General features: G+C 55.1%; 1 protein-coding gene across 12 annotated transcripts; it reads right to left on the bottom strand.

Moving 5' to 3' along the window:
* Positions 1-864: 864 nt before the first annotated feature.
* KASH5 (KASH domain containing 5) lies at positions 865-23,678 on the bottom strand. 12 transcript variants are annotated; one of them, XM_032325923.1, is made up of 20 exons: positions 23,429-23,678; positions 21,046-21,183; positions 17,522-17,626; positions 16,851-17,037; positions 16,319-16,383; positions 15,051-15,117; positions 14,633-14,794; positions 14,073-14,190; positions 13,692-13,742; positions 8,638-8,715; positions 8,376-8,432; positions 8,039-8,098; positions 7,374-7,438; positions 7,118-7,205; positions 6,679-6,822; positions 4,066-4,124; positions 2,355-2,400; positions 1,459-1,523; positions 1,256-1,375; positions 865-1,129 (listed from the first exon to the last, which is right to left on the bottom strand). In XM_032325923.1, exons 1-20 carry the CDS (start codon positions 23,448-23,450, stop codon positions 988-990), a joined length of 1,839 nt encoding a protein of 612 aa, XP_032181814.1. In that variant the 5' UTR covers positions 23,451-23,678; the 3' UTR covers positions 865-987. The 12 variants fall into 12 exon arrangements, with proteins under 12 accessions (XP_032181814.1, XP_032181815.1, XP_032181808.1 ...); XM_032325924.1 differs by having other exon boundaries at positions 1,256-1,372; positions 6,679-6,801; XM_032325917.1 differs by having other exon boundaries at positions 865-1,375.
* Between the last annotated feature and the right edge of the window lie 1,180 nt (positions 23,679-24,858).

The following is a 24,858-nucleotide window of genomic DNA, read 5'->3' as shown; positions in this document are numbered from 1 at the left end:
CCCATCATCCTCAGGAGAAAACCCGGGCTCTTCAGCCTGGCATTGGAGGGCCTGTTTTTCTACAGATTTATCTTCCTTTCTTTAACAAATAATAAATTTTTGAAAGATTTTATTTGAAAGAGAGAGAGCATACAAGCATGAGTGGGTGAGGGCAGAGGGACAAGGAGACTCCCTCCTGAGTGGGGAGACCTTGCAGGGCTCCATCCCAGGACCCTGAGATCACCTGAGCCCAAGTCAGACGCTTAATGGACTGAGCCACCCAGACACCCCCACAGCTTTATCTTCTAAGGTCTAATCGCGGCACATGAATGAACAGCAAGTGATGAGTAAGCTAGTGGCACACTGGTCCACTTCCTGCTGGCTGTTTACCCTGCAGGGGACATCTGTGATGTATGCCCGGCCCATGTGTCTCTTTCCCTCTTTCTGCCAGGAGAGCAGAGAGGAGCTCAGTTTCCCAGCCTCTCTTGCAGCTAGGAGGGATCATAAACACTTCTGGCCAATGAGACATGAACACAGGTCTGCTGCTGGCTCTGGGAAGGCGACGTCTTTTCTTTATAAAGAAAGGAAGGGACAAGTCCCCTTCGTCCCCTTCTTCCAACAGATGTGATGTATGAAGCCACACCTGCCAGCTCCTGAGCAAGACCGAAGGGCTGAGAGGATCACAGAGAATCATCGTTCCCTCATCCCCCAGGCTGTGGAGACTCTGAGCTGTGGGCTCATAGCTGCCCTCCTCCAGACTTGTTTTAGGAGGAGGATAAACCCCTAGTATTTAACCCATTGTTGGGTGTGTTTTGCTATTGCTCAGAAATGTAGTCACCAGTGTTACAAAACCAAAAAACTTCACATAAAAACTCAACACAGGGCTGTGGATCCTGGAGCACTGTATCTAGCGTCCCTGAACCGGAGCCCTCCCAGCTAACGGCACAACAATGGTAATAACAGTAGGATTCCCCGGGAATTCTCTGACTAGACCTTGCTCTGAGTGGCTCACACTGGGGGGGGCTGGAGGTAGCAGAGCTGGAGGTGGGGCCAGGTGGGTGGCGGGGACTGGCCCAGCAGCAGGACGGACAGCAGCAGCAGCAGCAGCAGGCCCAGGACGGGGGCTGGAATCAGTGGAGGCCGAGTGATCCTGGTGGGAGGCAGCCCAGCGCTCAGGGAAGGCCCCAGGGCGGGGGGCTGCTGGAGCTGTCTCAACAGGGGGCAGTACCCCAGCGTGTGCCGGCCACCCTCATTCTGGAGATGCCTCGGGGCGCACCTGAGTGGCTCAGGCTGCAGGGAGGGCAGGCAGAGCTGGCCCCATCTGGGGCTCCTGATTGGGACCAGCTCTCTGGGCACAGGCACCAATGCTTGCTGCGGCTCGGGCTCGGTGGGGCTGCTGGACAGAAAGGAGGGCGAGGCAATCACGCTGACCTTTTCCTCCGCCTCCAGGCCCCTTCCAGTCCCGGTGAGTACTGTTACCTCTCAGGAGGGCTTCCCAGAACATCTCCACGATGCGGGTCCGCCAGAGGGCTGTGGAGGTTGGCCTGGAGGGACAAAGGAAACAAACTTGAGACTGGGTCCTGGATTGGGAGAGGCCCTTGGTTCAAGCCACTGGACAGAAGTGACCACATGGAAGGGGGTGGAGTGCAGTGTGACACCCCACAGGGTTGGGTTCCCAGCTCTGATGCCTACAGCTCAGGAGAGATCATCCATCAAGTCAGCTGTGAGGAAACTGAGGTGGGTCCCATCTCCTTGGAGGGAAGGGGGAGCTAGGCTTTGGGGTCAGGCTGCTCAGAGAGAGCATCTTGGAGGGTTTGGACCCCAAAGGGGCCCAGATGCCTGGCACACATTCGGGCTCTCATATTCCTACCCTGAGGACCCCGGGCTCCCTGCCTCTCCTCCCCGAGCTTCCCTCCCCTCCCCTGCCTGAGAATGGGGACGGGCACAGCAGCTGGTGTGAGTGGTGCCAGGCGGGGGAGCTGTGACAGGCGCTGTGCCCCAGGGAGTTCTGGGGCTGGCTGGGGCGGGCCCACCCCCTTCCTGTGCGTGGGCCCATGTGCGTGTGCATTTTCGCATTCCGGGGGTGTAGCCACGTCTGTGAGGCCTGGGGCTTAGCTGTTGCGGCCCTTTGTGTGTGCTTGGGGGGTCCCCCGGGAACATTCTGGCCGCCCACTGGCCCGCAGGCCTCCCCACACGGCGCTGTCCGCTCTCATTAGCTATAGCAAGGGCCTTGTTATCTCTCGGCCAAATGATTTTTCTGTCTGCTGGGGAGAAGAGGGGGTGTGGGTAAGGGCTGGGAAGAGCTGCCACTGTGTCACCCTCCTCAAGGCCCCAGAGTGGGTGGGGACTGGGAGGGGGTGCTGGGGACTGCCTACCATGATCTGGGGCGCTGCTTCCTCCTCTTCCTCTCTTCTGGGCAACCTGGGGGGGATAACAGAGTCACTGCAAGCATCTTGCTTCGGCCTGGCTCCCGTTCGCCCACTGTGGCGCTGGATGAGCCTTTAAAGCAGGGGTCTTAGTGGGGAGCGGGCATCACAGATGGGCCTGGGGGTGTCCTGGAGCCCCATGAGCAAGCTGTTGTGCATATTTGGCAGGGGAATTGTCAACAAACTTTCAAAAGAGTGTGTGACCCCCAAAAAGGGTAAGAGGCTCTTTTGATTTTCTCTTCCGCTATCTGATGCTACAACTGGGAGCTGAGGCTTCTGCTCTCTTACTCTCCCAAACACCAGAGTCTCAGAGCAGAGACTCAGGGCAGGTGTAGACCCGCCCCCCACTTCATGCCTGTGGGGTTGTGCCACTTTCATTGAGTGTCAGTCTTACTGGGACTTCCTTTAGGACCGAGATTCCAGAAGCCAACTGTGTGAGCAAGTTCCCCTACAAATCATTTCTCTTGGGTGGGCAAGCCCTCAGCTTCTAACCCGCTGAGGGTTGCAGCTGCCCGAGCCCCTGAAATACCCCTCTGGGACTCAGACCTCAAGCTGCCCAACCCAGATGCCCCTTGGAGACCTAGATGTCCATACCACAGGCTACCACCATCACTGGGGACCAGGGGTCAAGCCCTCCAGCTGCCGCCACCTGATACCCTCAGGACACAGCGCCCAGCGCCTCTCAAGGTCCAAGCCCTCACCCTGGTCAGGTTTAGGGGTCATGGGTTTCATCTCCTCCTTTGCTTCCAGCTTCCAGCTTCCCAGTCTGTGGGTCATACTGCCCTGCTCCTGGGAAATTCAAATGTCCAGCCCCCACCCCCGCTGCTGCTAACCCCCTTCTCCCTTCCCTTCCCCAGTGACGCAGGGTGGGGGGGGTCCTGCCCAATCTCAGCTTTCTCAGACAAGTCCAATTAGAGGCCAGTGGCAGGCGGCTCATTAGTTGTTACAGCCGAGAGCTTGAAGGGGGTGCGGTGGGAGGCATTACAGGAAACCACAGGCCCCAAGGCCAGGCCTGAGGAGGATAGGCCCAGACATCTCATGCTTTCTCTCTCCCCAGAGGCCTGCCACTGAGCTTCCTAACAATCACAGGGCTGGGGCTCTGGACAGTAAAGCTTACAGCACCCCATCACAGGATTTGAACCCAGGCTGTCTGATTCCGGAGTCGCCAACTGTCTCCTAACTACCTGGGTGTTCTCCCTGGGCCAGTCTGGGCTTCCTTCATCCCAGGATTCCTTGGGGGCCTTGGGAGAGGTGTGTTCAGTGACAGTGACCCAGTGACTGAGCTGTCCCATCAGCCAGACAACTGTCTTCTTGTCTAAGAGTCTCCTATATGAGTACTGCTCCTATGGGGCCCCATTCAAGGCATCATGTCCCCAGAAAGCCTTCCCCCAGTTGGCTTGAAGTGCCAGATGTCCTCCCAGAACAGGCTGGGTCAGAATCTGTCTCCCTCTAGACCAGGAGATGCTGAAGGCAGGGCTGGGGGTGGCTCATCCTGGTTCACAGGCCAAGGATCACTTCAAGGGGAGGGAATGAATGAATGAAGGAGGGAATGAGGTGCAACTCCCCCCCCCCCAGGGCTTTTCCAGTCTTTGCACAATGTCCAAGAATGTGGTGTCACTCCAAGCCAGGGGGATGGCTCTGGAAGGAACAAGCTTCTTACCACATTGATCGCTCCTTCCTTCCTCCCTGAAGGTGCACTATCTCTCCCTGCAAGTGTCTCTGTGGGAAAAGGCGAGGGTAAGTCTCCTGGGCTGTGACCCTGCAAGAATTACCCACCTGCTGCTAAAACCTGCCCTCCTCTTGGGCTCCCTCCCTGGGTGGGGGGGGGGGCTGGCTCTACATCCCCTCAGGCGTAGAAGCCAGACTCCTTTTTCCTCAGCACCCAGGACTCCAGGTCCCCCAAACCTCTCACACTCCCACGAGCTTCTCTTATTCACATGGACCGAAAGGAAGCCCAGCATTTCCTTCCTTTATCCCCTTCTCCTCCCAGGTTCCTGGTCTGGGGGCAGCCCTCCCCTCCTCCCCCCCGCTGCCCAGCTGTTCTCTCTCAGGACCCAGGTCCTAGTTTCTCCTCCTTCCCTGCGGCCTCAGTCGCCAACCTGATACTGTTTCCTACATACATCCCTGAGCTCCAGGCTTGTGCACCCACTGACCCCAGGTAGCTCCCTGGCCATCCCTCAGGATCCCATCTCACTAGGCTGCAAGGCAAGTTGTTGTTGTTGTTTTTAAGATTTTATTTATTTGTCAGAGAGAGAGAATGAGCACAAGCAGGAGGAGGGGAAGAGGGAGAAGCAGACTCCCCGCTGAGCAGGGAGCCTGATGTGGGACTCAATCCCAGGATGCTGGGGTCATGACCTGAGCTGAATGCAGATGCCCAACCCACTAAGCCACCCAGGTGTCCCTGCAAGTTAAGTTTGATGTCTCTCTATCTTCTCCCTTCCTAGCACCCATCTCTCCTACCCCACTTCTCTCTGCCCATCCCTCCTCCTCTGTCCCAAGGCCCTGGCCTGTCTCAGGCTTTATTCCTCTGGACTCTTGCCCCAGCCTCCTTCCTGGCCTCCCTGCCTCTAGTCAGTCCCCATGCTCTCCATATAGGCTTCCCACTCCCCCGCCCACACCAGGGATCTTTCTAGAGGGATCTTTCTATATTGAGAGCTGACCATACCCGCTCCCTGCCCTCAGTCATCCTGGGACTCGATGGAGAAAAGTACAATCTCCCTGCTTGATTTACAGGTAATTCCTGTTGTCGGGCCCCATGGCTCCCCAGCCACCCGCCACTCCCTCTGCTGCCCAACCGTGTTGTATGCTTTCATGCCCCACATCATCGTGTGTGTGCTTTCCCCTGCCAGGAAGGCTTCTCTCTCCTGACACCGCTCAACTTCTCTCTCTTCTCCAAAATACACTCAAGTGTCGGTTTCCCAAGTGACACCTCTCCCAGTCTCCGACCTGACCCAGGTCTTCCCTTTGCTGGGCTCCCTCAGGGCCTGGCCCCCACCTATCACCCTGCATGGGGATGGCCCATTTGCACGATCTCCCCACCAGGCCCCGAGAAGCTTTGCACCTTAGTTCTAGGACCCAGAGCTGGTAGCACCCTGAGGCCTGGGTCAGTGCTCCTTTGGATGGGGTGTCGAGAGCTCCCAGAGGAATTCACTCTGACTCACACTTCCTCAGAAGGATGTGACTCTGCCACCCATAGGCTATGTGACTGGGAACGTGTGGCCTCTCTGAGCCTCAGTTTCCCATGGGTAACAGGATGAGGGGTGAGAATGCCTACCTTGCAGAGATACTGGGGGAGGTAAATGAAAAATCAGGGGCGCCTGGGTGGCTCAGTTGGTTAAGCTGCTAAGCATCTGACTCTTGGTTTCTCCTCAGGTCATGATCTCAGGGTGGTGAGATGAAGCCCCCTGTTGGCTCCGTGCTCAGGGTGGAGCCTGCTTGAGACTGTTTCTCCCTCTCCCTCTGCTTCTCCCCCAACTTGTGCTCACACGAGCTCTCTCGTTCTCTCCAATAAATAAACAAATCTTAAAAAAAGAAACCAAACAGCACAGGCATTGAAGGGAAATGCAAAAGCTTCTCTCAACCCAGGGAGAAAGTGAGCAAAGAAATAAGTTTCTCCTTTAAGAACGGTGAACAGTATAATTCTGAAGCAGTCTTATTTTTAAGACAATGCAGTTACAGAACTGTTAGCAATATTTCCTTTAAAAAAAAAAAAACCAAACTAGACAGACAGAGACACTTCTGGCACTAATAGATTAAAACCTCACTTTTCTCTTGTGGACACTGAAGATGAGTTGTCTCGGTTGTTTTGAAGGATGTGGAAATACTGCTCAGGTAATTACAGAAGTCATAAAACAACTGCCATGGCTGAGTTCAAGATTTCCACATGGGCTTTCTAAGCTGTTCTTATCGTGCCTTCTATCCCCAAAGTAAAAGCTTAATGTATCTTTATGGTGTCCGGAGGAATGATTCACTTCGTGACTTCCCCCCGCAGGACCATTGTAAACGCAGGGCTTCCTGACAGTGCTTTCTCAACGACCAAACTACCACTGTGCAGTTTGCATTCGCTTTGTTTGCTCTTGTCTACTCCCCTGGCGGGCCAGTCCCTAGAGGGCAGGGATGGTGTCCTGCCTGGCTCGGGCCTGTGTCCAGAAGGCCCTCGGTCAATGTTTGCCCATGGAATGGGCAGCAAGCTCGTGGCACATGGGAATCCCAGGGCCCTCTCCCAGCTCCTGGACTCTGGCGGTTTCGGACTCCCCCCCCAACCCATGTTCACCAGTGTCCCAGCTGGGGCTTCAGGCAGAAACTCCACTTCCTCATCTGTCTCAGTGATGACCTCCTCCCACTGCCACACTCCACACAGAGGGCTGGAGAGAGCAGCGGCTGCCACTTCTTGTTTCTGGGAGGGGAGAAGCTGTTTCTGAAGTCAGGAGGGCCAGGTGAAGGCAGAAAATGGGTCAGAGATGGGGATGGACACGTGCTGAGGCAGGGGTAGGAGGAGCCAGGTGGGGGGCTGTGTGGCGGGGGTGAGGGTGGGCTGGGGAGCAGGCGGAGGCAAGATCTGGGAGGGGTTTGGCAGCAGGACCAAGGATTGGGGTAGGAATGAGGTAAAGTACTGAGATGGTCCTGGGGGGAGATGAGGTGGGTGAGAATTAGGGCTGCGTCATAGCTGTGGCCGGCAGTGGGTTGGGATGTTCCCGAGGAGCCAGGCCTACCTGCCGAATGGCCTCAATCTCCACGCCCAGTGACGGGGGCAGCAGCCTGGTCCAGCCCACTCTTCTTGCCTGGGCCCCTTCCAGTAGCCTGGCCACATGGTCAAGAAGGGACGGCTCTCTCTGCGCCTGCCCCTACGGGTCAGTCCACCCACTCTAGGGTGGCTGCTCTGCCCACCCTGTGGCTGGAGGTTGGGGGCTCCCTGCCTTTGGGCTCCCCTCCTGCCTCCTTTACTGATGTTCCTGATGTTCCACTCACTCATCCGGCCCCTCATGGGTCTGACTCAGCTGCTCCTCTAGATGTGAGATTTCCAGCCTCAGTTCCTGCAAAGGAGGGAGTGGGGGACCCCTGTCTTTCCATTCTTCTCTATCTCCTGGCCTTGGGCTCCTCTTACAGTCAATTCCACTCCCCTGACTTCTTTGGGCTCCTCCAGACATATATTACCAAGGGACAAGGGGAAGAAAGCAGTGACAGAAACTTAGGGAGCCAAAGAGAGACAGAGAGCAGCAGGAGCAGAGAACATAAGCCAGCAGCCTGGGAAACTAAGAATAAGAAACATGGACGGACACAGACTCACAGAGAGGCAAAGACATGTGAGGGGCAGGAGACGCCTAATGATCAGGGACCAATGGAGGGTAGAGTCACCCCTGGAGACAGACAGACTAAATCAAGGAAAGGCAGACACACAGAGAGATGGGCAGGGGAAATGCATTAACAAGACCCCCACAGAGAATGAAAATGGACTGGAGGTGGAGATACACAGGGTGAGAGACAGAGAGAGAGAGAGAAAGGAACAGAAGACAAGTGAAAAGGCCAGAGACACACACACTCCACAAGACAGGGGCAGAAAGAGGCAGCGAATGCAGAGATAGCAGAAGAGCAGGGCCAGGAAGCGGGCCGAGGGCGGGAAGGCAGCAGGCTACCTGGGTGGTCGTTCTGTACTCCTCCAACGTCTTGGCCAGACTCTCCGCATGGCGAGTGCGCTGAGGAAGCCCAAAGCCCAGTAAGAGGAGACCCAGCTCCGCCAAGATGCAGAGGCAGGGGTAGGGGAGATGGGCAGGGTGAGCTTGGGGGAGGAGCTATGGCCTGAGGGAGAGCATCAGGTTTCTAGGCCCTGCAGGGACAGGCTTGCCAGGCCAGGGGAACCCTCTGACCTCTCTGGGCTGCTTATCCAGGGATAAGACCCAGGCAGGACTCCCAGACCTTGGGGCAGGAGCACATGGAAGGCAAATGTCCCCTTGCCACCCCCGGGCCCCTCACCTCTGAGAGGACGGCATCTCGTTGGCAAATGAGGCGTTCACACTCATAGAGCTGCCGCTGCCGAGGAAGGAGTCCGTCCATCTGTCCGGCCTCCCAGGACTGGCCTCAGCGGGTGCTGCCCTCCCCAGTCCACCCAGCTCTCCCGAGCCCCACTCCTCAACCTCCCGTGATGTCTCTGGACATCAGCCACCCAGAGAGAGATTTCAGCCGAGCTGCCTGGAGCCCTGGGAGCCTGATGGCTCAATGAAGGAAGGGGCGGCACCTTCAAAACCTCCTTCTCCGTGGCCAGCTCCTCACTCCTCCTTTTGACTCCATCCCGCTCCGCCAGCAGCTTCCCGTTCTGGAAGAAGGAAGGACCACTTAGGCCAACAGCAATGTTAGCGCCCGCAGCTGACATTTCCTGATCACCTGACCGGCAACAACAAGCCTAGTGCTGAGCACGTTATGTATTTGGGTCCATTGAATACCTCCACGCCCCCTACGAGTTCTCAGCCGGGGTTTCTCTGTGTGTCACGGGTGCTGGTCTGAGGAGACAGGACCCACTTCACGGAGCTCGTAACAGTATCTGCGAGCATGTCTGAGCACCTTGCCCATGTTACCTCATGTCTCCTCTCCCATCGTGCAGATAAAGGCAAGTGGGGCACAGAAAGGTTGAGCCCCGCGCCCCCAGGCTGTACAGGAGGTAATTCATTGCAAACACACGCTACTGTATGTTAATAAGCACAGAGCATTTAGAACAGTGCCTGGCACACACAAAAATGTTCAGAAAATACAAAATATATACTTTAAAGATACTTTCAAAACTTCACATTCTAAATATTTTCACACACATGTGAGTAAAAATACCAATATAATGGACTCCCACTACTCACCAGCTAGCTTCAATAATTATTTAAATTTTCCTAGTTTCTTCCCTATTCTCCAAGTTTTTTTTGTTGTTGTTGTTTAACATGACTCTAAACCAAACGCCAGGTAGCCTGTGATTTCTGCCTAGAACAACTCTGGCATTTTAACTTCCTACTTAAGTAATTGTTTACTTTACCAAACTCACAACACCATGATCACGCTTAACAAAAGTAATAATTCCTTAATCTTTCCTATATAATTCCTATATAATAATTCCTATAATATTATATCAAACTTGTGGATTTTTCTTTGCTTTTCTTTTTTTCCATTTTGATAGTCTCGCAAAGGTCTTGTCACATTTAGTTTGTTTGTAGGAGGATCCAAACAAGGTTGACTGTGGCTTTTGGTTGAAATGTCTCATTTCTTTTCCTCTGACAATGGTCGCCCACCTGTCCCAATCCAGGTACTTTTGGGGGCACGTCTTTTGGGGAATAAATCAAGTTATTTGTCCTGTAGAATTTGTGCATTCAGATTTCACTTCCGGAGTTCTCATTCCCTCCATAGGACGTTCATCATATTTGTCCAACCTCTTCATTTCCTTGAAACTGGTGGGTAGATCCAGGACCCTGTCCAGGCTCCTGTTCAATTTTTGGGGGGAGGAAGATTTCCCAGGTGCTGCTATGCAGGTCACGTTGTGCCGTTTGGGAAGAATGTCATGTCTGGGTGTTCAATGTTTTCATTGGCTTCACCTTCTGTTTTTACAGAGGAAATTGATAAGTGGAGAGGCTAAGAAACTTGGCCAAGGTCACCTGGTGAGAGAGTGGACTCACCAAATCTGACTCTCTCTGGGGTGAGATGCAGCCCTGGGTGAGAATGGGGAACAGCTTCATCTCTGGCCTCAGGGAGCTCATCGCTAGAGGTGGGGACCGGTGCCTAAGCAGATGATAACTCAGGAGGCAGACTCTGATGAGGCCTAGGGCCTGGGCCCTGTGCAGCCTGGATGAGGGGCTTTCAGAAGTGGCAGGGCTGGGCCACCCTGTGTCCTCCAGGGGGAGAATTATCAGAGAAAACAAGGGGGCCAGGAAAGGGGCAGCCCATGCCAGCTGTGAAATGGGATCTGAAAATAAAATGGCCCCCAATCCAGTTGAGAGTTTCCAGGCACCAAAAACTTAGCAACTTGTGCTGACTTCGATGTGTAGCAGCCATGGGCAAAAGCATTTCAGTGCTGGGAGGCAGTTGGAGTTCCCTTGCCACGCCCCTCCTCCCCAGGCCCCTGGGGACACCAGGGCCAGTTCCGCCCTCTCTCCAGCTGGCTGGCTGGGCTCCAAGTCCTCCATCAGCCGTCCCTCCTCCTTGGTCTCCTCAGGCCTGGGCTGCCAGGTGAAGGGCAGAGGAAGGACAGGCCAGGAATGCTGTGTCAACATCTGTCCACCTGGTGGGGATTTGGAGGCTGGATTCTGGGCTGCCCAGCAGGGAACCTGGTTACTCAGCCTCTCCTGCCTTCTTCTGCAGTAACCCGAGCCCTGCTCTGAAGATTCTCTGTAGGAAAGCCGAGTATCCTGAGTGTCCCTTACACCAGCATTATTCTCCTGTAACTTGAGAACTCGATCTATAGATGCTCTGTAGGCTGCTGTGGGCAGGGGAAAGGTAGGGAGGGAGGCAACCAAGAATAGCTCCGGTTTATCGAGCGCCTAGGATGTACCAGGCGCTGCTCAAGGCACTTGACCTGGCAGCAGGCCTTCTGCACTGGGAGGAGGCAGAGATTGCTGGCTGCAATTCACCCTTCCGAGTCCTTCCGCTTTCGTTGGGGGTGCACTCTCCAGGTGGGCAAGTGGGTCCTAGCCCCACTCTGGAGGGGTGAATAAGAGGAAGATTCGGGAGATCTCGGCAGATTCAGGAGAACTGACTGGTTAGCTAATCCAGCAGCCATTCTCGCCCCCTCTCACTTGCTCATCTCCCACTCCAGAGGCAGAGAAAGGTCAAATATTCTCCCAGCATCCCTTGCAGCTGGGGATGTCATGTGATCCAATTCCTGCCAGCGTGATGGAAGAGAGGTATGCTGGGATGGTGGGTATAGTGGGGGTGCTTTTCCCTCTGACGAAAGGAGAGCCATGGGAGGAGCATTAGCTGGGCCCGCTTGCCCCTCTTTGTCCTGCTTTGAATAAGACCACGAGGGTGGAGCTGTTGCAGCCATCTGAGATCATGAGGCCATAGGCCAATGAACAAGCCCAAGTCACCAAACCAACATGGAGAACTTCAAAGTCTCTTGTTAAGGAAGTGAGTGTCCTTCGGATTGAAGCCACCATTTCCTCAGTGTTCTCTTCCTTGGAGCTGAAAGTGTTTTGGCCCATCCAGGATTGGAGTGCCCATACCAGGGAGCGGTTTGGCTATAATCATATAATGTCACTTTGGCCAATAAGATATAAGAGGGAGGTTCTGCCATGGGGCTTTAAGGAAAATTTCTTCTTGTTCTTTCTTTTTTTTTAAAGATTTATTTATTTATTTGTCAGAAAGAGAGCACAAGCAGGGAAAGCGGCGGGCAGAGGCAGAGAGAGAGGCAGGCTCCCTGCTGAGCAAGGAACCCAATGTGAGACTCGATCCCAGGCCCCTGGGTGGGGTTATGACCTGAGCAAAAGGCAACAGCTTAACCGACTGAGCCACCCAGATGTCCCATCTCCTTGTTCTTAAAGAGAGATGTTCTGGAAGAAAACAGTCACATCCTGCCTGAACCCCATGCCTCGCACTGTGGCAGCCATCCCGTGGTGAGATTCCCGTCATCCTAGTGGACAGAATTTTCATGGAAGAGCCAGAGAACAATAGTGGAAAAATTTTGGATTTAAATGTAAAACCCAGGGATGCCTGGGTGCCTCAGTTTGTTGGGCATCTGCCTTTGGCTTGGGTCACAGTCCTGGGGTTCTGGGATCTAGTCCCACACTGGGCTCCTTGCTCTGCGGAGAGCCTGCTTCTCCCACTCCCTCTACCTCTGCCTGCCAATCCCCCTGCTTGTGCTCTCTTTCACTATCAAATAAAATCTTTAAAAAAAATAGTAAAAGCCATAATACAGATGTAGGACAAAGAGATTTGGGGGGATCGGGCAGAATCAGTATCATTGTCTGGACTGGGCAGAGATCCTTAGGGCAGGGGAGGGGTGGAGGAGGGTCAAAGAAGAGAGTAGAGGGAAAACAGGCCCTGCGCCAGCCCCAAGCCCCAGGTTAGCTGCGAGGGATGGAGAGGAAGGTTGCAGTTGAACCACACTTCCACTGGGATGTCTGGGAATCCGAGAGGGAGCATTTCTCAGCTCAGTCTCAGAACCAGCAAGGCCTGTGTAACAGAATGGAGATGGCTCTGTGAGGACTGGAGGCAGAGAGGCCCAACAAGCCCCCTTGTGGCCACAAAGTCTCAGGAAATCAGCTAAGCCTCTTCTATGGCCCTGGAAGGGTGTGGGAGGGACTGAGGGAGTACCCCAGAGGCCCTCGTGTCTTGGTGGCTCCAGAGGGCCACCGGCAGCAGATGCAGTGAGAACTGGATGTCCAGAGACCAGGGCAATGCCAGCCTCCCAGGGGACGCCAGCGTGTGGTGGTGACTAAGGCTGAGGACCAGATGGGATGATGAGCGTCAATCTTGTGACCAGCAGAGAGAACAGACGTTGAGGGAGGACGGCAGCCTCCTGGAGCACTGAGATGCCGTGTGGGTCTTCAGCCACTTAGATGGCACCTCGCAGAGGGGTGGTGATGAATTTCATCGACAGATGAGTTTCAGTTTCCACCTAAAAAGGACTAGGTGGGCCCAGGTGTACTAAGATCATGTCCTCGGTGTCAGAAGAACAGGGCTCGAATCAGACACATGGTTGAACTGGGCCGTTGCGGACACTGTGCTAGGCCCCTGGCTGAGAACTGTCATTTGTTTCTAAGACAATCCTGCCGAACAGATAGTCTCCTCCCCTTCTCAGAGAATAAAACAAAGGCTCAGGAAGGGGGAGTCACATGCCTGAAGATGGCAGAGATGGGATGTGAACTCAGGGCTGACTTCAAAGCCTGTGTTCTTTCTACCATAAAAAATGCTAACATATGAGCAACAAGGGTAAACTTCCAGCAAGCACTGCCCATGGGTCCTGCCTTGTGCCTAAGACTACAAGCATCTCCGTGTTTAAATCCCTCACCACCCAACGAGGGAGATTATTTTGGCCACTGCTACAAGTACAGAGAGGAGATGGACCGACCCATGCTTACGTAAGCAAACCCAGCACAAGCCCAGGCAGTCTGTCCCATGCTCCACAGTCTTACCAACCAGGGCACGCAGTGCTGTGACTTTCAGAGACACTTGTACATTATTGGGATTCTGGAATCTCCCTCTACAGACTGTCAGGGTATTTGGGTGCAGGCCGCTGGAGGTGTCTGGGGCAGCAGGGGTAGGGCGGGAGATCCCTGGGACTGGGCTAGGTGTAGGGGTGGGCACTGGGCCTCAGCTCACCTCCTCCTGCAGAGTCTCCATCTCGGCCACCAGATGCTGCTGTTCCTTTTCCTGAAAGACCCCAGAGGACAAAGGCTTCTATTTGGGCCTCCTAGCCTTCTCCCTTCTCCCACACCTGGGAACCCATCCTGGGTCTGGGTCAAGGAGGAGCAAGGCTGGGAGAATGGGTCTGACAGCCCTGATGGCTCCTGTTGTCCCCTCTGTCATGAGAGGAGTGGCAAATAGATCTGGACCCTAAGTCTGGGGAAAGCAGGACCTGGAGTCAGGGAGGAAGCTGGGGTAACCTCTACCCGTTCCCATTCCAATGTCAGGCTCTGTTGCTCGGACTCTAAGAAAGGGGGAAGGAAGATGACACCTTTGTACCCCTTGCCCAGAACCCACCGTCTGCCGGGCCTGGGCCAGGAGGCTGCGATTCTGATCCTCCAGGCCCTTGGCCAGCGTCTTCAGGTCCTCCAGCTCCTCGTCCACGGCCTTGGCACACTGCAGGGCCTGCTGGGTGCTGAGGGGGGCCGCACGCGAGGGAAACAGAGACCATGGAGACAGAGCCATTCAGGGAGTCAGAAGCAACAGAGAAATCCTGACAGGGACCTGGGGGGTGGGAGGAGTGGGGCACGGAAACCCAGAAGGAAAAGCGGGGAAAGAACCTAGTACAGGACACAGAGACCCCGTTTCTCCCTAAAAAACTCAAGGGGGTGGGACAGAAACCTGGTAAGAGCAGGAGATTAAAATGAAGGGAATGTGACAGATACGAGAAAGACCACAGGGCAGGCATAGGCTGCAGATATGGAGACACAGAGAAGAGTAGAGAGGGGAGTCTGAACCCAAGAGGCTGAGAGACAAGAGTCAGGGAAACACAAAAGAGAAAGAGGAAGAGAGCGGATGGGACAGTGCAGGGCGGAAGACAGGGCAGAAGGTGCAGGGAGAGCACGTGGAGAGCCCACCTGCGAAGCTGCTTGCGCAGGGTCGTGATCTCCTCCCCGAGGCGCGTGGACCCCTCCTCAGCGGTCTCCAGGCTGCGCTGGAGCTTGGAGTTCTCCCCGGCCAGCCTGCGGTTGCTGAGCTCCAGGTCCTCCAGGCTGCTCAGCAGGTCAGCGGTGGTGGGCCTGGGGTCAGGGAGGGGCTGGTCACTGGCCACAGCTCCCACCCACTTCCCTTCCCAGGTCGGGGTGGCGGTGGGGGGGAAACAAGGCTCTTCTGGAGAATGAGGAACAGGAGAGAGACTGCCCTTCTCTCCCAGGCCTAGCAGCACAGCTGCCCCCACAACCCGTCCCTCACTCCCTCTGAAGGACCCCACTAGAGCCCTATGGCAGGGAGGCTGGAGGACATGGGCTGTGGGGAGGTGTGGGGGGGCATAGGTACAGCTCAGCTCTGGGGTCTTCGCCTCCAAAGCTCTCTAGGTTGGCTGGCTCTTCCGCTTCTGGGCATCCTGGAGGGAGACAGACAGAGGGTGGTGGGCTCCTCGGTGACCTTGGGTGTCGGGGAGCCCCAGGACTTGGGCTTGGCCTCCATTAGCCTCACCCTTGCATTTGCCCTGGGTCATCTCATCTGCTCCTGGGGCTATGATTATATCCATTGTCTGAAAGGCCTCTTGCTCACTGATACCCTGAGCTCAGGCTGGAACTCTCTTGAAGCCCTGAATTCATCACAGCACTGGGCAGCAGCACCTTAGCTACCCCCAAACCTGTTCCCCTCCCCGATTTCCTTCCCACCCACTTACCTGGTCACTGGGCTGTCCTGGCTCCCTTGTTCCTCCTCATCTCCACAGTCCCCCCGATTCCAGACCCTCATCTTCCTCCCTGAATCTTCTCCACGCTCCTTGCTGTCTCTGCCAGTCCTAGCTCAGGCTTCTCCCTCTCCTCCTGGACCCATACCACAACCTCATCCCCAACCTCCAGGCCTCCAGCCTCCTCGTCCTGTCCCTTCCCCCACCCAGAGGGGTGTTTCCCTTGTCCCTTGACCTTGCTGAAAGAGGTCCAAGGGAACATCAAGAAAGCTGTGATTATTATTATTTTGCTTTTGTTTTGTTTTTGTAAGGTACAACAGGAACACTTTTTTATGGAGCACCTCGTATGTGTGAGGTCCTGGGGATAAAATGGGGGAAAGGATCAACTAACCAAACAGCAGGACAGGGAACTGAATCAGATGGTCAGATTTCTCCAGGAGAGGAATGCGGGTCTGTGAGCGAGCCCAGACAGCCAGGGACCACGGCCCGGGGCATCCTCTGGCTTCCCCAGGTGTGGGAGGTTTAGGGTTCTGAAGAGCGTGGTGGGCAGGCACCTGGTGCATTCCAGGCTGAGCCAGGAGGCCAGAGGGAGCAGAGACTAGAGAGTAGGCAGGAGCCCAGTGATGCTGACAAGAAGTAGGCAGGGCCTTGCAGGCCTCTATGATAGGGCTGCAGTTAGGAAGAGGACTTGGAACCAGCCCCTGAAGAAAAAAAAACCCCAAAGCTCAGGGAAGGTGGGGAGGGAGCCATGGAGGTGCCTAGAAAGCCAAACTCACAGCTCCAGGAGAGAGCAAATGTTCCAGGGGTCCCACCCAATGTCCCTGGCTCCCATCCCCAGGTGGGAAGTCCCTCCCACTGTCTGACCCTGGGCCTGCCTGCTTCGTTCTATATATAGTAGTCTCACCAGATGGCGGTTGCTGGGAGGTCAGGGCCCCCTTGAAGGCTGTCTCCTCTTCCAGCTCTAATCCCCTGTATCAAAGGGATGAGGCTTAGAGCCCCCTGCAGCCACCCCCAATCCCGACCAGCCACGCAGGGGGATTGCTGGTGGCGGGAGGAGGGGCCAGGTCAGGTGAGAGCAGGAGCGCTGGCAGCACTGCGGTGGGGAGGAAGGTAAGGCCAGATGGCAAGAGCCATGAGCCAGATGGAAAAGCAGGAGGGGCAAGGGCTAGGTTTGGAGAAGGGATGGGGAAGGGCCTTTATCAGCCCCTCAACTCCCCCACATCTTCCCTTTCCTTTTTACTTCTGCCTCCCCATCCTAGGAACTTTGTCTTCAGACCCTCCACCCCATCCCCCCAACCCCATCTCTTCACTTTTCTCTCATCCTCCTTCAAACACAGTGGGTCCCTGTGCCCAAAGGATGCTGGCTGCAGTAGGCAGGTGTGAGGTTAGATCTTAGGAAGGACTTCCGGGGGAGGGTTAGAGGTGCAAAGACCCACCCATCCAACTGACAGGCAGCGATCCAGTCCCTCATGACGGCCAGAAAGGTGTCCAAGTCCACAGTGGCCTGAGGGCCCTCCCCATTGGGGTCCAGGTTGCAGGCCAGTGTTTGGAGGCGTGCATCCTGGGGGTCCTGTCCTGTCACAGCCTCCAGGTACGCCAGTACGTGGGTCACAGCCACAAGGCCTGGGGACAGAGCATGCCGTGAGGGAGTCTGGGGCAGGTGGGGCAGAGGCAGGTGATGGCTTGAAAGTAGGACACCAGTGGCTGGGCTGGTGGCACCCCTGTACCACAGCTTAACCCAGACAGTTTGGGCAAGTCCTTCCCCTCCTCTGAGTCAACCTTTTCACCTGGAAATGGAGCCCGGCCATCGTCACTCACAGGGTGGAGCACGAGGACCTGCTGTACCCCATCAGGCCCACAGTGGCTGCTCTCCCTCCCTCTCCCCAGGCCATACACTCTTCCATTAATGTCCTCACCCTGAACGGCCTCCATCCCTTTATCTACTTCCTTACCGAAGCTTCCCACAATCACCCACCTCACCCTTCAGGCACCCCAAGAAGAGCCCCTTTTCTACGGCTCCCCAGTTCCCAGCAGCCCCCTCTGTCCCTTATTACTCCTCATGTCTCCCAGGCCCCTGCTGCCTGGCCCCCATCCTGCCCCCCCCAACCTGTCTTCTGGGTGTCACAAGCTTCGAACGTAGAGTTGAGTATTTGCTCCTCCAAGCTCAGCAGTGTCCCGAGGCTCCCCTCCTCCAACTGGTCCCAGAGGTACACTGGGGAGACAAGAGGGTCAGCCCACCCGTGAGAAGAGGGCCAAGAAAGAGTGACCCTAGGTCCCGTGCTCCTGCAGAGGGGAGGGAATTTATTCTGAGCTACTTGGGAGTTGGGGCTGATGGGGAACAGCAGGAAGCTTCGGGCGCACAGGGACAGCAACTTAAGGGTCTCTGAGTGGCTTCCTCGCCCTGAGGATGTGAACCCCATTTTTCATGCCAGGAAGTCCCCCCTGCTGTCTAATCCTTTGTGTCCAAGCCACTCAGGAGCCCAGAGGACAAAGGCTCTGAGATCACCCTTTCCTCTTCTCTTCCCCTGTCGCCCAGGCTCTGCTTTGCGGGGGGCTAGAAGCAGAGGAAGGCAAAGAAGAGAGGATTCTGGGAGGAGCTGAGGGTGAAGAGGGGCTCAGGAGCCAGGAACAATCCAATAAGGCGCGGGCAGCCTGGATCGATTCTGCCAGCCACATCTCCCGTCTCCCCGCCTGCATGGGGCGGGGGAGGGGAGGCAGGTCTCCCCTACCTGAATCCCCAGGCCAGGCTAGCATCATTGGCGCCCACAGCCAGGGGCCTGCGATGAGAGGGGGTGGGTGATCTAGGGAGGTCTGGTGGTGGGGGAGCAGTTAGGAGCTCAGAGCCCAGCCACAGGACTGTGGGCATGTCAATTCTCCTTTCGGAGCCTCAGTTTCCCCACCGGTAAAATGGGCAGGTAGTGATCCTTTCCTACCTTACCAGGGCTGGGAGGGCTGGGTTTGTATATGGGAACGGCCCTCCTGACATGAACATGAACCCCACAGCAGTTGGTTTATTGCTGTATCCACAGTGTCTGTATATAGTAAGCACTCAATAAATGCTCCAAGATACAGGAGATCCCAGGAGTCGCTGGGACTGGAAGTGACCTTCCAGACTCCCTGCCCTGCCCTTGAACAACTGGGTATAACAGCAGGCCTGGCACAGGTTGCAGGGTCTGACAGACCCAAGGGGAGGCCTGAGCAAGGAGCATAGACTCTCTGAGCCAGTTTCTTCCTCTGGAAAATGGGGGTGTTCCCTCCCTCCTAGGGGACAACTGAGATAAAATCTAGAAAGGCCCTGGGCGGAAGGCCTGGCAGGTGGTGGAGGCTCAGTCACAGAGCTGAATATTTATCTAGCAGTTAGTAGATATCCTTCCTCTTCTGGGGCTTTTCTATGAACCATAGTAGCTGCTATTATTAGCCACACGTTACAGATGAGGAGACTCAAGGAACAGAGAAGTTAGGAACTTGCCCCAGGTCACCTGTTCAACATATGAATGCTTTTTTTTTTTTTAAATATAGGCTCCGTGCCCAATGTGGGACTTGAACTCACGACCCTAAGATCAAGAGTCACACAGTCTACCGACTGAACCATGCAGGAGCCCATAGGCCCTCTATCTAATTCCTTCTGCTCTCTGGGGTTCTTTGTAGAGAGCTAAAATTCAGCCCCTCAGGTCTGAACGTTTGAACCCATGCTCTTAGGGAAGGGGGGAGGGGACCCAGTTAGGGGACACCAGGGCCCCTCCTGGGGCTTTATCTCTTCTTGCTGTGCTCCCCATGTTACCCAGGAGGACCGGGAGCCCAGTAAGCTCACTCCCCAGGGCTGCTCAGCCAGGGAGAGCGGAGCCAGAGTCAGCCCTGGACTGTCTGGTGCACGGGCTTTACATGGGTCTACAGTCCCTTCCTGGGGCCCCTCAGGAACATGTCACTGCTTCTCCTATTCTCTTTCCTTCATTTCCATCCTCAGTGTCTGTCCCTCTCTCTGTATGTCTCTGCCCTTCTCTAGTTTTCTCTCTGACTCCTCCTCTCCATCTTGCTCCCCATACCTCTCTTTCCAGATCCCTGCCTCTCTATTTTCTTCCTCCTCATTTCTCCATCTCCAGGTTCTCTTCCCATATCTTGGTGACTCTCCCTTCCCAAGCCTCTGTCTCCTTCCGCCACTCCCTCCGCTTCTCTCCCTCCCACCCCCAGCCCTCCTCTGTCTTCATCTCTCCCCTGTATGTCCTTCCTTTTCCTTCAGGAGCCTCCCAGAGCTGGCTCAGTCCGCACCCACGGGAGCGGTGGCCGCACGCCCTCTGCTGGTGCCCACGAAGTTGCCATGTTAGTCACTCTATCCACCTGCCCTTGGGTCCTGACAACCAGGTGTCTGCCCTCCTGCCTTCCCCTCTGGAAAGCCTCCTGAGGCCAGAGTCCAGGCTTGTGGCCTTGAGAAAAGATGCAGGCTCTGCTGCTGGACACTGGGAGCCTCGAAAAAGCGGCCCTGCCTCTGCCCTAGGGTGGGAGCCTCCTCCCCCATCACAATGAGCTCTCCCACCTAGCAGGTGAATTTCAGAGAAGGCCACCCAGTGTCTTGTCTCCCTGCCTCTTCCTCCTGAAGCTGGTTTTCACGCGGCTTTGGTTTGCATCCATCCAAATAATCAGGGATTATAACTGAGCACCTACAAGTTGGGATATTGTTTTAGGGCAGCCACTTGCCACATGCGGTTCTTGAGTATTTGAATTGTGGTGCGTGTGAATTGAGATGCTCTGTTACTGTAAATTACACACCAGGTCTTAAAGCCCTGGTATGAAAATCAAAAGACTATCTCCAATACATTCTTATATTAATTACATGCTTAAAGGATACCATTTTGGATAGAGTAAGTTAAATAAAAATCTATTGCTCCCATTTTGCCTGTTTCTTTTTTCTTCTAAATGTGGCTACTTGGGGCACCTGGGTGGCTCAGTTGGTTGGGCGGCCAGGTCTTGATTTCAGCTCCCGTCATGATCTCAGGGTCCTGGGATCAAGCCCCGTGTTGTGCTCTGCACTCAGTGGGGAGTCTGTTTGCGGGTCTCTCTCCCTCTGCCCCAACCCCTCCACTCTCTTCCTCTCTCAAATAAATATGTAATTTTTTAAAATTAAAAAAAACCCTAAATGTGGTTACTAACAAAATTTAAAATTACATTTACGGCTGGCATGTTGGACAGAGCTGCTCTAGGGACCAGGAATACCAGAGTGAATAAAACAGACCCCACCTCATGGAACTCAAGTTCTAGTGGGAGAGACGGAGATGAAACAGACAAACAGATGTCCGTGCTATGAAGAGAGGCAGGAGAGGGGAGAGAATGTGAAAGTAAGCATTTCGAAGGAAGCAGAGATCTGAATGAAGTGAGGACCGAGCTGGCAGGTTGTCAGGGAAGGGTGTTCTGAGCAGAGGTTTCTGCTCTAGCTGCCCCAGAGCCAGTGAGATACACAGTGTCCAAACAGCAGGTCCTTCAACGACAGCTCGCTCCCCGACTCCCACCCTGTGCCAAGGTGGAGGCTCAGACATCCAAGCCACCTCTCCCAGGTCCCCAAAGCACAAGCTGGCACCTGCTCCCCCACTGCTCCCTCCTCATTCTCCCACGGGGCAAACAGAGGGCCAAGCCACCTACTTTTTGCAGTGGGGCCACCCGCGCGACTCTCTGGCACATCCATGGGCCACCCTGGTTGTTCTGCAGCTGCTGGAGAGGCTAACAGCCTGCCTCCATCACCGGGAGGGGCTGACAAAGGCTCACCGACTCTGAGAGCTCCTGGAAGGACAAAAGGGAATGGCCTCCTCAGACCAGCAACCCTGCCCCACCTGTGCCCCAGGCCGCTCTGGGTTCTCAGAACCTGTTTGCCCACCCCTACTGCGCCAGAGCAGCTCAGACCTGTTTTATGGACTGGAGGTGTGGGCTGGGAAAATGGGGGGCCGAGGAGCGGGCAGCAGAGATCAAAGAGGGGGGCTAGTGGATGGGGGTCATTGCTTCCTTGCTTCCCCCCTTCCACCCTTTCTCCCCATAGCCCGTCAAGTCCCCAACCTTGTCCTTCCTGCCCTATGACTCTACCCATCCCCTCCTCTCGTTTCCTACAGTTCTGGGCCAGGCCCCATCCTCTCCCCCTGGACCCTCATCCCATCCCTCCTCCCTCACCTCCCAGTCTCAAGGATCTCCCCTCCAGTCCATCCGTGCTGGGTCCCAGAGTGTTCTCCCTTGGCTCCCCAGCACCCCAGGGACTGAGCCTAGACACTGGATCCGGCATCGAAGGCCGTGGATGGCCTGGCCCTGCCCGCCTCTGTGCCCGAAATCACTCTTGCAGTTCCAGAAGCTCTGAACTACATGCTCTCTCCCAAACTGGCCTGGCTGTTCCCACCTCTAGGTCCCTGCCTGGGATCCTCCTTTTAGCCCTTCCAGTCTTGGCTCACACGTCCTCTCCTCTGGGAAAATGTTTCTGAATGAGCTGCTGTCCCTGGGCTCCCACACCACCCTGGGTGACAGACATTCTGCCCTATCAACCTGTATTTGGAACTGTTGCCCTCTTTTGTGAGTTTGACCCCATCTTTCTCCTACTCCAACTCCTGCCATGGATCCCTGGGGCCCTCGGGACTAAGTCCCAGCCCCTCTGGCTGGTGTGGGACAAAGTGCTCCCTGCAATTCCTTGACTCATTTTGTCACTATGCTCCCCACTGGCTGACCTCCAGGTCCCTCACACTCATCATAGCCATAGGAACTCTGCATCTTTCCACGATCTTCCCAGGCCCAAATCACATCACACACACCACCCTCACCTGTGGCCGCTTCCCTGGGGAGCCTTCCCTGAGCCCATGGACCAGTTAGGGACTTCTTCCTCTGTGCCCTGACAATGACCTGTCCTGCTCCCCTCATAACCAGGTTGACTGGTTGTCCACTATGACTCATTGTCCCAAGTCCAGGGCACTTTTAAGGGTGAGAAGGGTGTTATTAATAATTACACTGGACAACAGTGCCCACTGGAGCTGAACTGGGCACCCTGTGGCACATGGTCAACACAGGATCGCCTGGGGCCTGTCTGTCCTCACCCCACCTGCTCGTCACCCCTTCCCTCACCAAGTCCTCCCCCGACCCTGATCTCCCTGGCACCTGCTGGGTCCACACTTCTTGGCAGCTTTTAGAATGTCCTAGAAAAAGTGGCCTTTAAAGGGAGACGGGTCCAGGGTTTGGACAATGGGTGACGGCTGTGGGGCACCAGTGAGGGAGGGTCTGGCACTGGGAGCCCTGGACAGGGACCGGAGGGTAAACTCCTGGTGAGGGAGTGAGGGAGGGTCTTTGACAGGCAGGTTGGAGCAGGAGAGGGCTAGAGGCAGGTTTTAAGGGGGCCTGGATCTTAAAGGGTCTCTGACCAGGTTTCTGGATTTCTGGGGTGTTTTTGGATTTCTGGGGTGTCTGGCTGGATTTCAGAGGTCTCTTGAGAGGATCCAGGAGGGGACTATGACAGGAGTTTTGGTGGGTTTGACGAGATTTCTGGGGCCCTCTGAGAGGACTTCGGGGGAGAGAAGGGAGCGTAACAGGATTTGGGGGGGTAGTCTGGTAGGCTCTGAGGGAGAAGTCTGACACAATTTCGAGAAGGTTCTGACAAGATTTCAGGGGTCATCTACGGACTTCTTGCTGAGTCCTTTTCAGTATTTCTGAGGTTATCTGGTCAGGATTTCAGGAAAATTTTAACAAGATTTGGAAGGCCTTGATATTGGGGACGCTCCCCCACGATGGGGGCTCTGACAGGGTTTCTCTGGGGAACCTCGCCACAGCCAGGGCGTACCTGGGCCCGCGTCCCAGTCCCGGGACACCGCGGGGGACCACGACTGACCAACGGCAGTTGCAAGGAAAGAAGACGCACGTGCGCCGTCCCCGCCGGGAAAACGCGAGAGAGAGTGGGGCGGAACCGAGAGCGCGCACGGCCTCTAAACCCCGCCCCACCTGGGCTCCTCCCCGCGACGCAGGCGCGACCCGGGGGAAGGCTCGCTCTAGTCTGGTCGGTTACCTGCCACCACGAGGCTGCGCATGCGTAGGGCAACGAGGTCGCGCACTTCGCCTAGTGGAGCGGGCGCATGCGTATTGGCCGAGCGCGCCAACGCCGGAGGAAACTGTGCTGGTGGGGGAAGCTAGGGGTGTCCGCGTCCCGTGTGCTGGGATCTTCTCTCCCGCGTCAAGCTTGGGTGCAGTGGGCCCCAGCAAGGGAGATTTGGATTGAGGGACCCTTGTCCATCCCCCCACTTCTTATTAGCTACTAAGTCATGCCCTTTCTGCAGTTTGTTCTGTGCCAGCTCACCGTCACAATGATGTCCTACTCTCTTGCTCTATTACTCCTACGCGCTCTGTGGCTCTGGTCCTGGAAGGATTCTTTCTCAAACCGTTTCAATCATTCCTTATAAGAGAGTGTGGGGGTAAAATATTCCCAGTTTTCCAGGCTAGAGGAGAGAATTAATCCAAAATCGATTCCCAAGAATAGGGATTTGGGGGGCGCCTGGGTGGCTCAGTGGGTTAAAGCCTCTGCCTTCTGCTCGGGTCATGATATCAGGGTCCTGGTATCGGAGACCCTCATGGGAGACCCTCATGGGAGCCCCTCATTGGGGCTGAGCAGGGAGCCTATTTACCCCCCCCCCCCCCCGCCTACTTGTGATCTCTGTCAAATAAATAAAATCTAAAATAAATAAATAAATAAAAATAAACTAAGGATTTGGGGCACAAGATGTCCCATCTACACCTTTATGCTAGCGGAGACACAGAAAAGGAGTCCTGCATCCTCCCGTTCATGCCACCATCATTCTTTCAGTTTTCACTTCCTCAGAGAGACCTTCCCCTGCCACACTGCATTAGGCCCCCATCTCACTAACCACACTTACTGTTTCTTAGTGGTCCTGATGGGGTGTCTCACAACGTGACATATTGTATATCTGTGTACCAACACCCCCACTGGAATGTGAGCTATATGCAGTAAGAAGCTGCTTTGGGGCTAGAACATGTCTGGCTCAGTGTGAGTGCTCAAAAAAAAAAAAAAAAAAAAGTTGAATGAATGAGTGAACCAATGGATGGAATCCAAACTGCTTAACTCCTGGGCAGTACAGACTTTATGACAAGGCTATGGGCCTGGCCTGGAGGCAAACGTTCTTGGGTTTGAATTTTGGTTCCATCTCTTCCTTGGCACAATGGCTTACCTTCTCTGAGCCTCAGGTTTCTTCCCAGAAATGGAGCTAGTAATTGCTTCTTAGGTTACCTTGAGGACTTAAGGTGGTAATCATTTGCTAATTGTTATTATTATGGCTATTAGACGGTGACTTGTCATAAGGCCTGGGAAAGAACCTGTTTGACAGGTGATGTGATCAGTGGTTAAAAGTGTGAGATATAGAATCAGACAAAACCAGTGCCATTGCTGTATGACTTTGGCAAGTGACCTCACCTCTCTGAACCTCA

This window comes from Mustela erminea, chromosome 19, assembly GCF_009829155.1.
Source record: "Mustela erminea isolate mMusErm1 chromosome 19, mMusErm1.Pri, whole genome shotgun sequence".
NCBI lineage: Eukaryota > Metazoa > Chordata > Mammalia > Carnivora > Mustelidae > Mustela > Mustela erminea.
The sequence above is the reverse complement of the archived record's forward strand: the minus strand, read 5'-3'. Positions and strand labels throughout refer to the sequence as shown.

Bases quoted from the DNA above. Each gene is read 5' to 3' on its own strand.
- KASH5 (XM_032325917.1), bottom strand. From the start codon at position 23,450: ATGCGCAGCCTCGTGGTGGCAG. The intron at 8,099-8,375 runs GTGAGGGGCCCG...GGGCTTCCTCAG, and splicing joins GAGATGCCGTCCTCTCAGAG to CGCACTCGCCATGCGGAGAG. The intron at 7,439-8,038 runs GTAGCCTGCTGC...CCTCCTTTGCAG, and splicing joins AGTACAGAACGACCACCCAG to GAACTGAGGCTGGAAATCTC.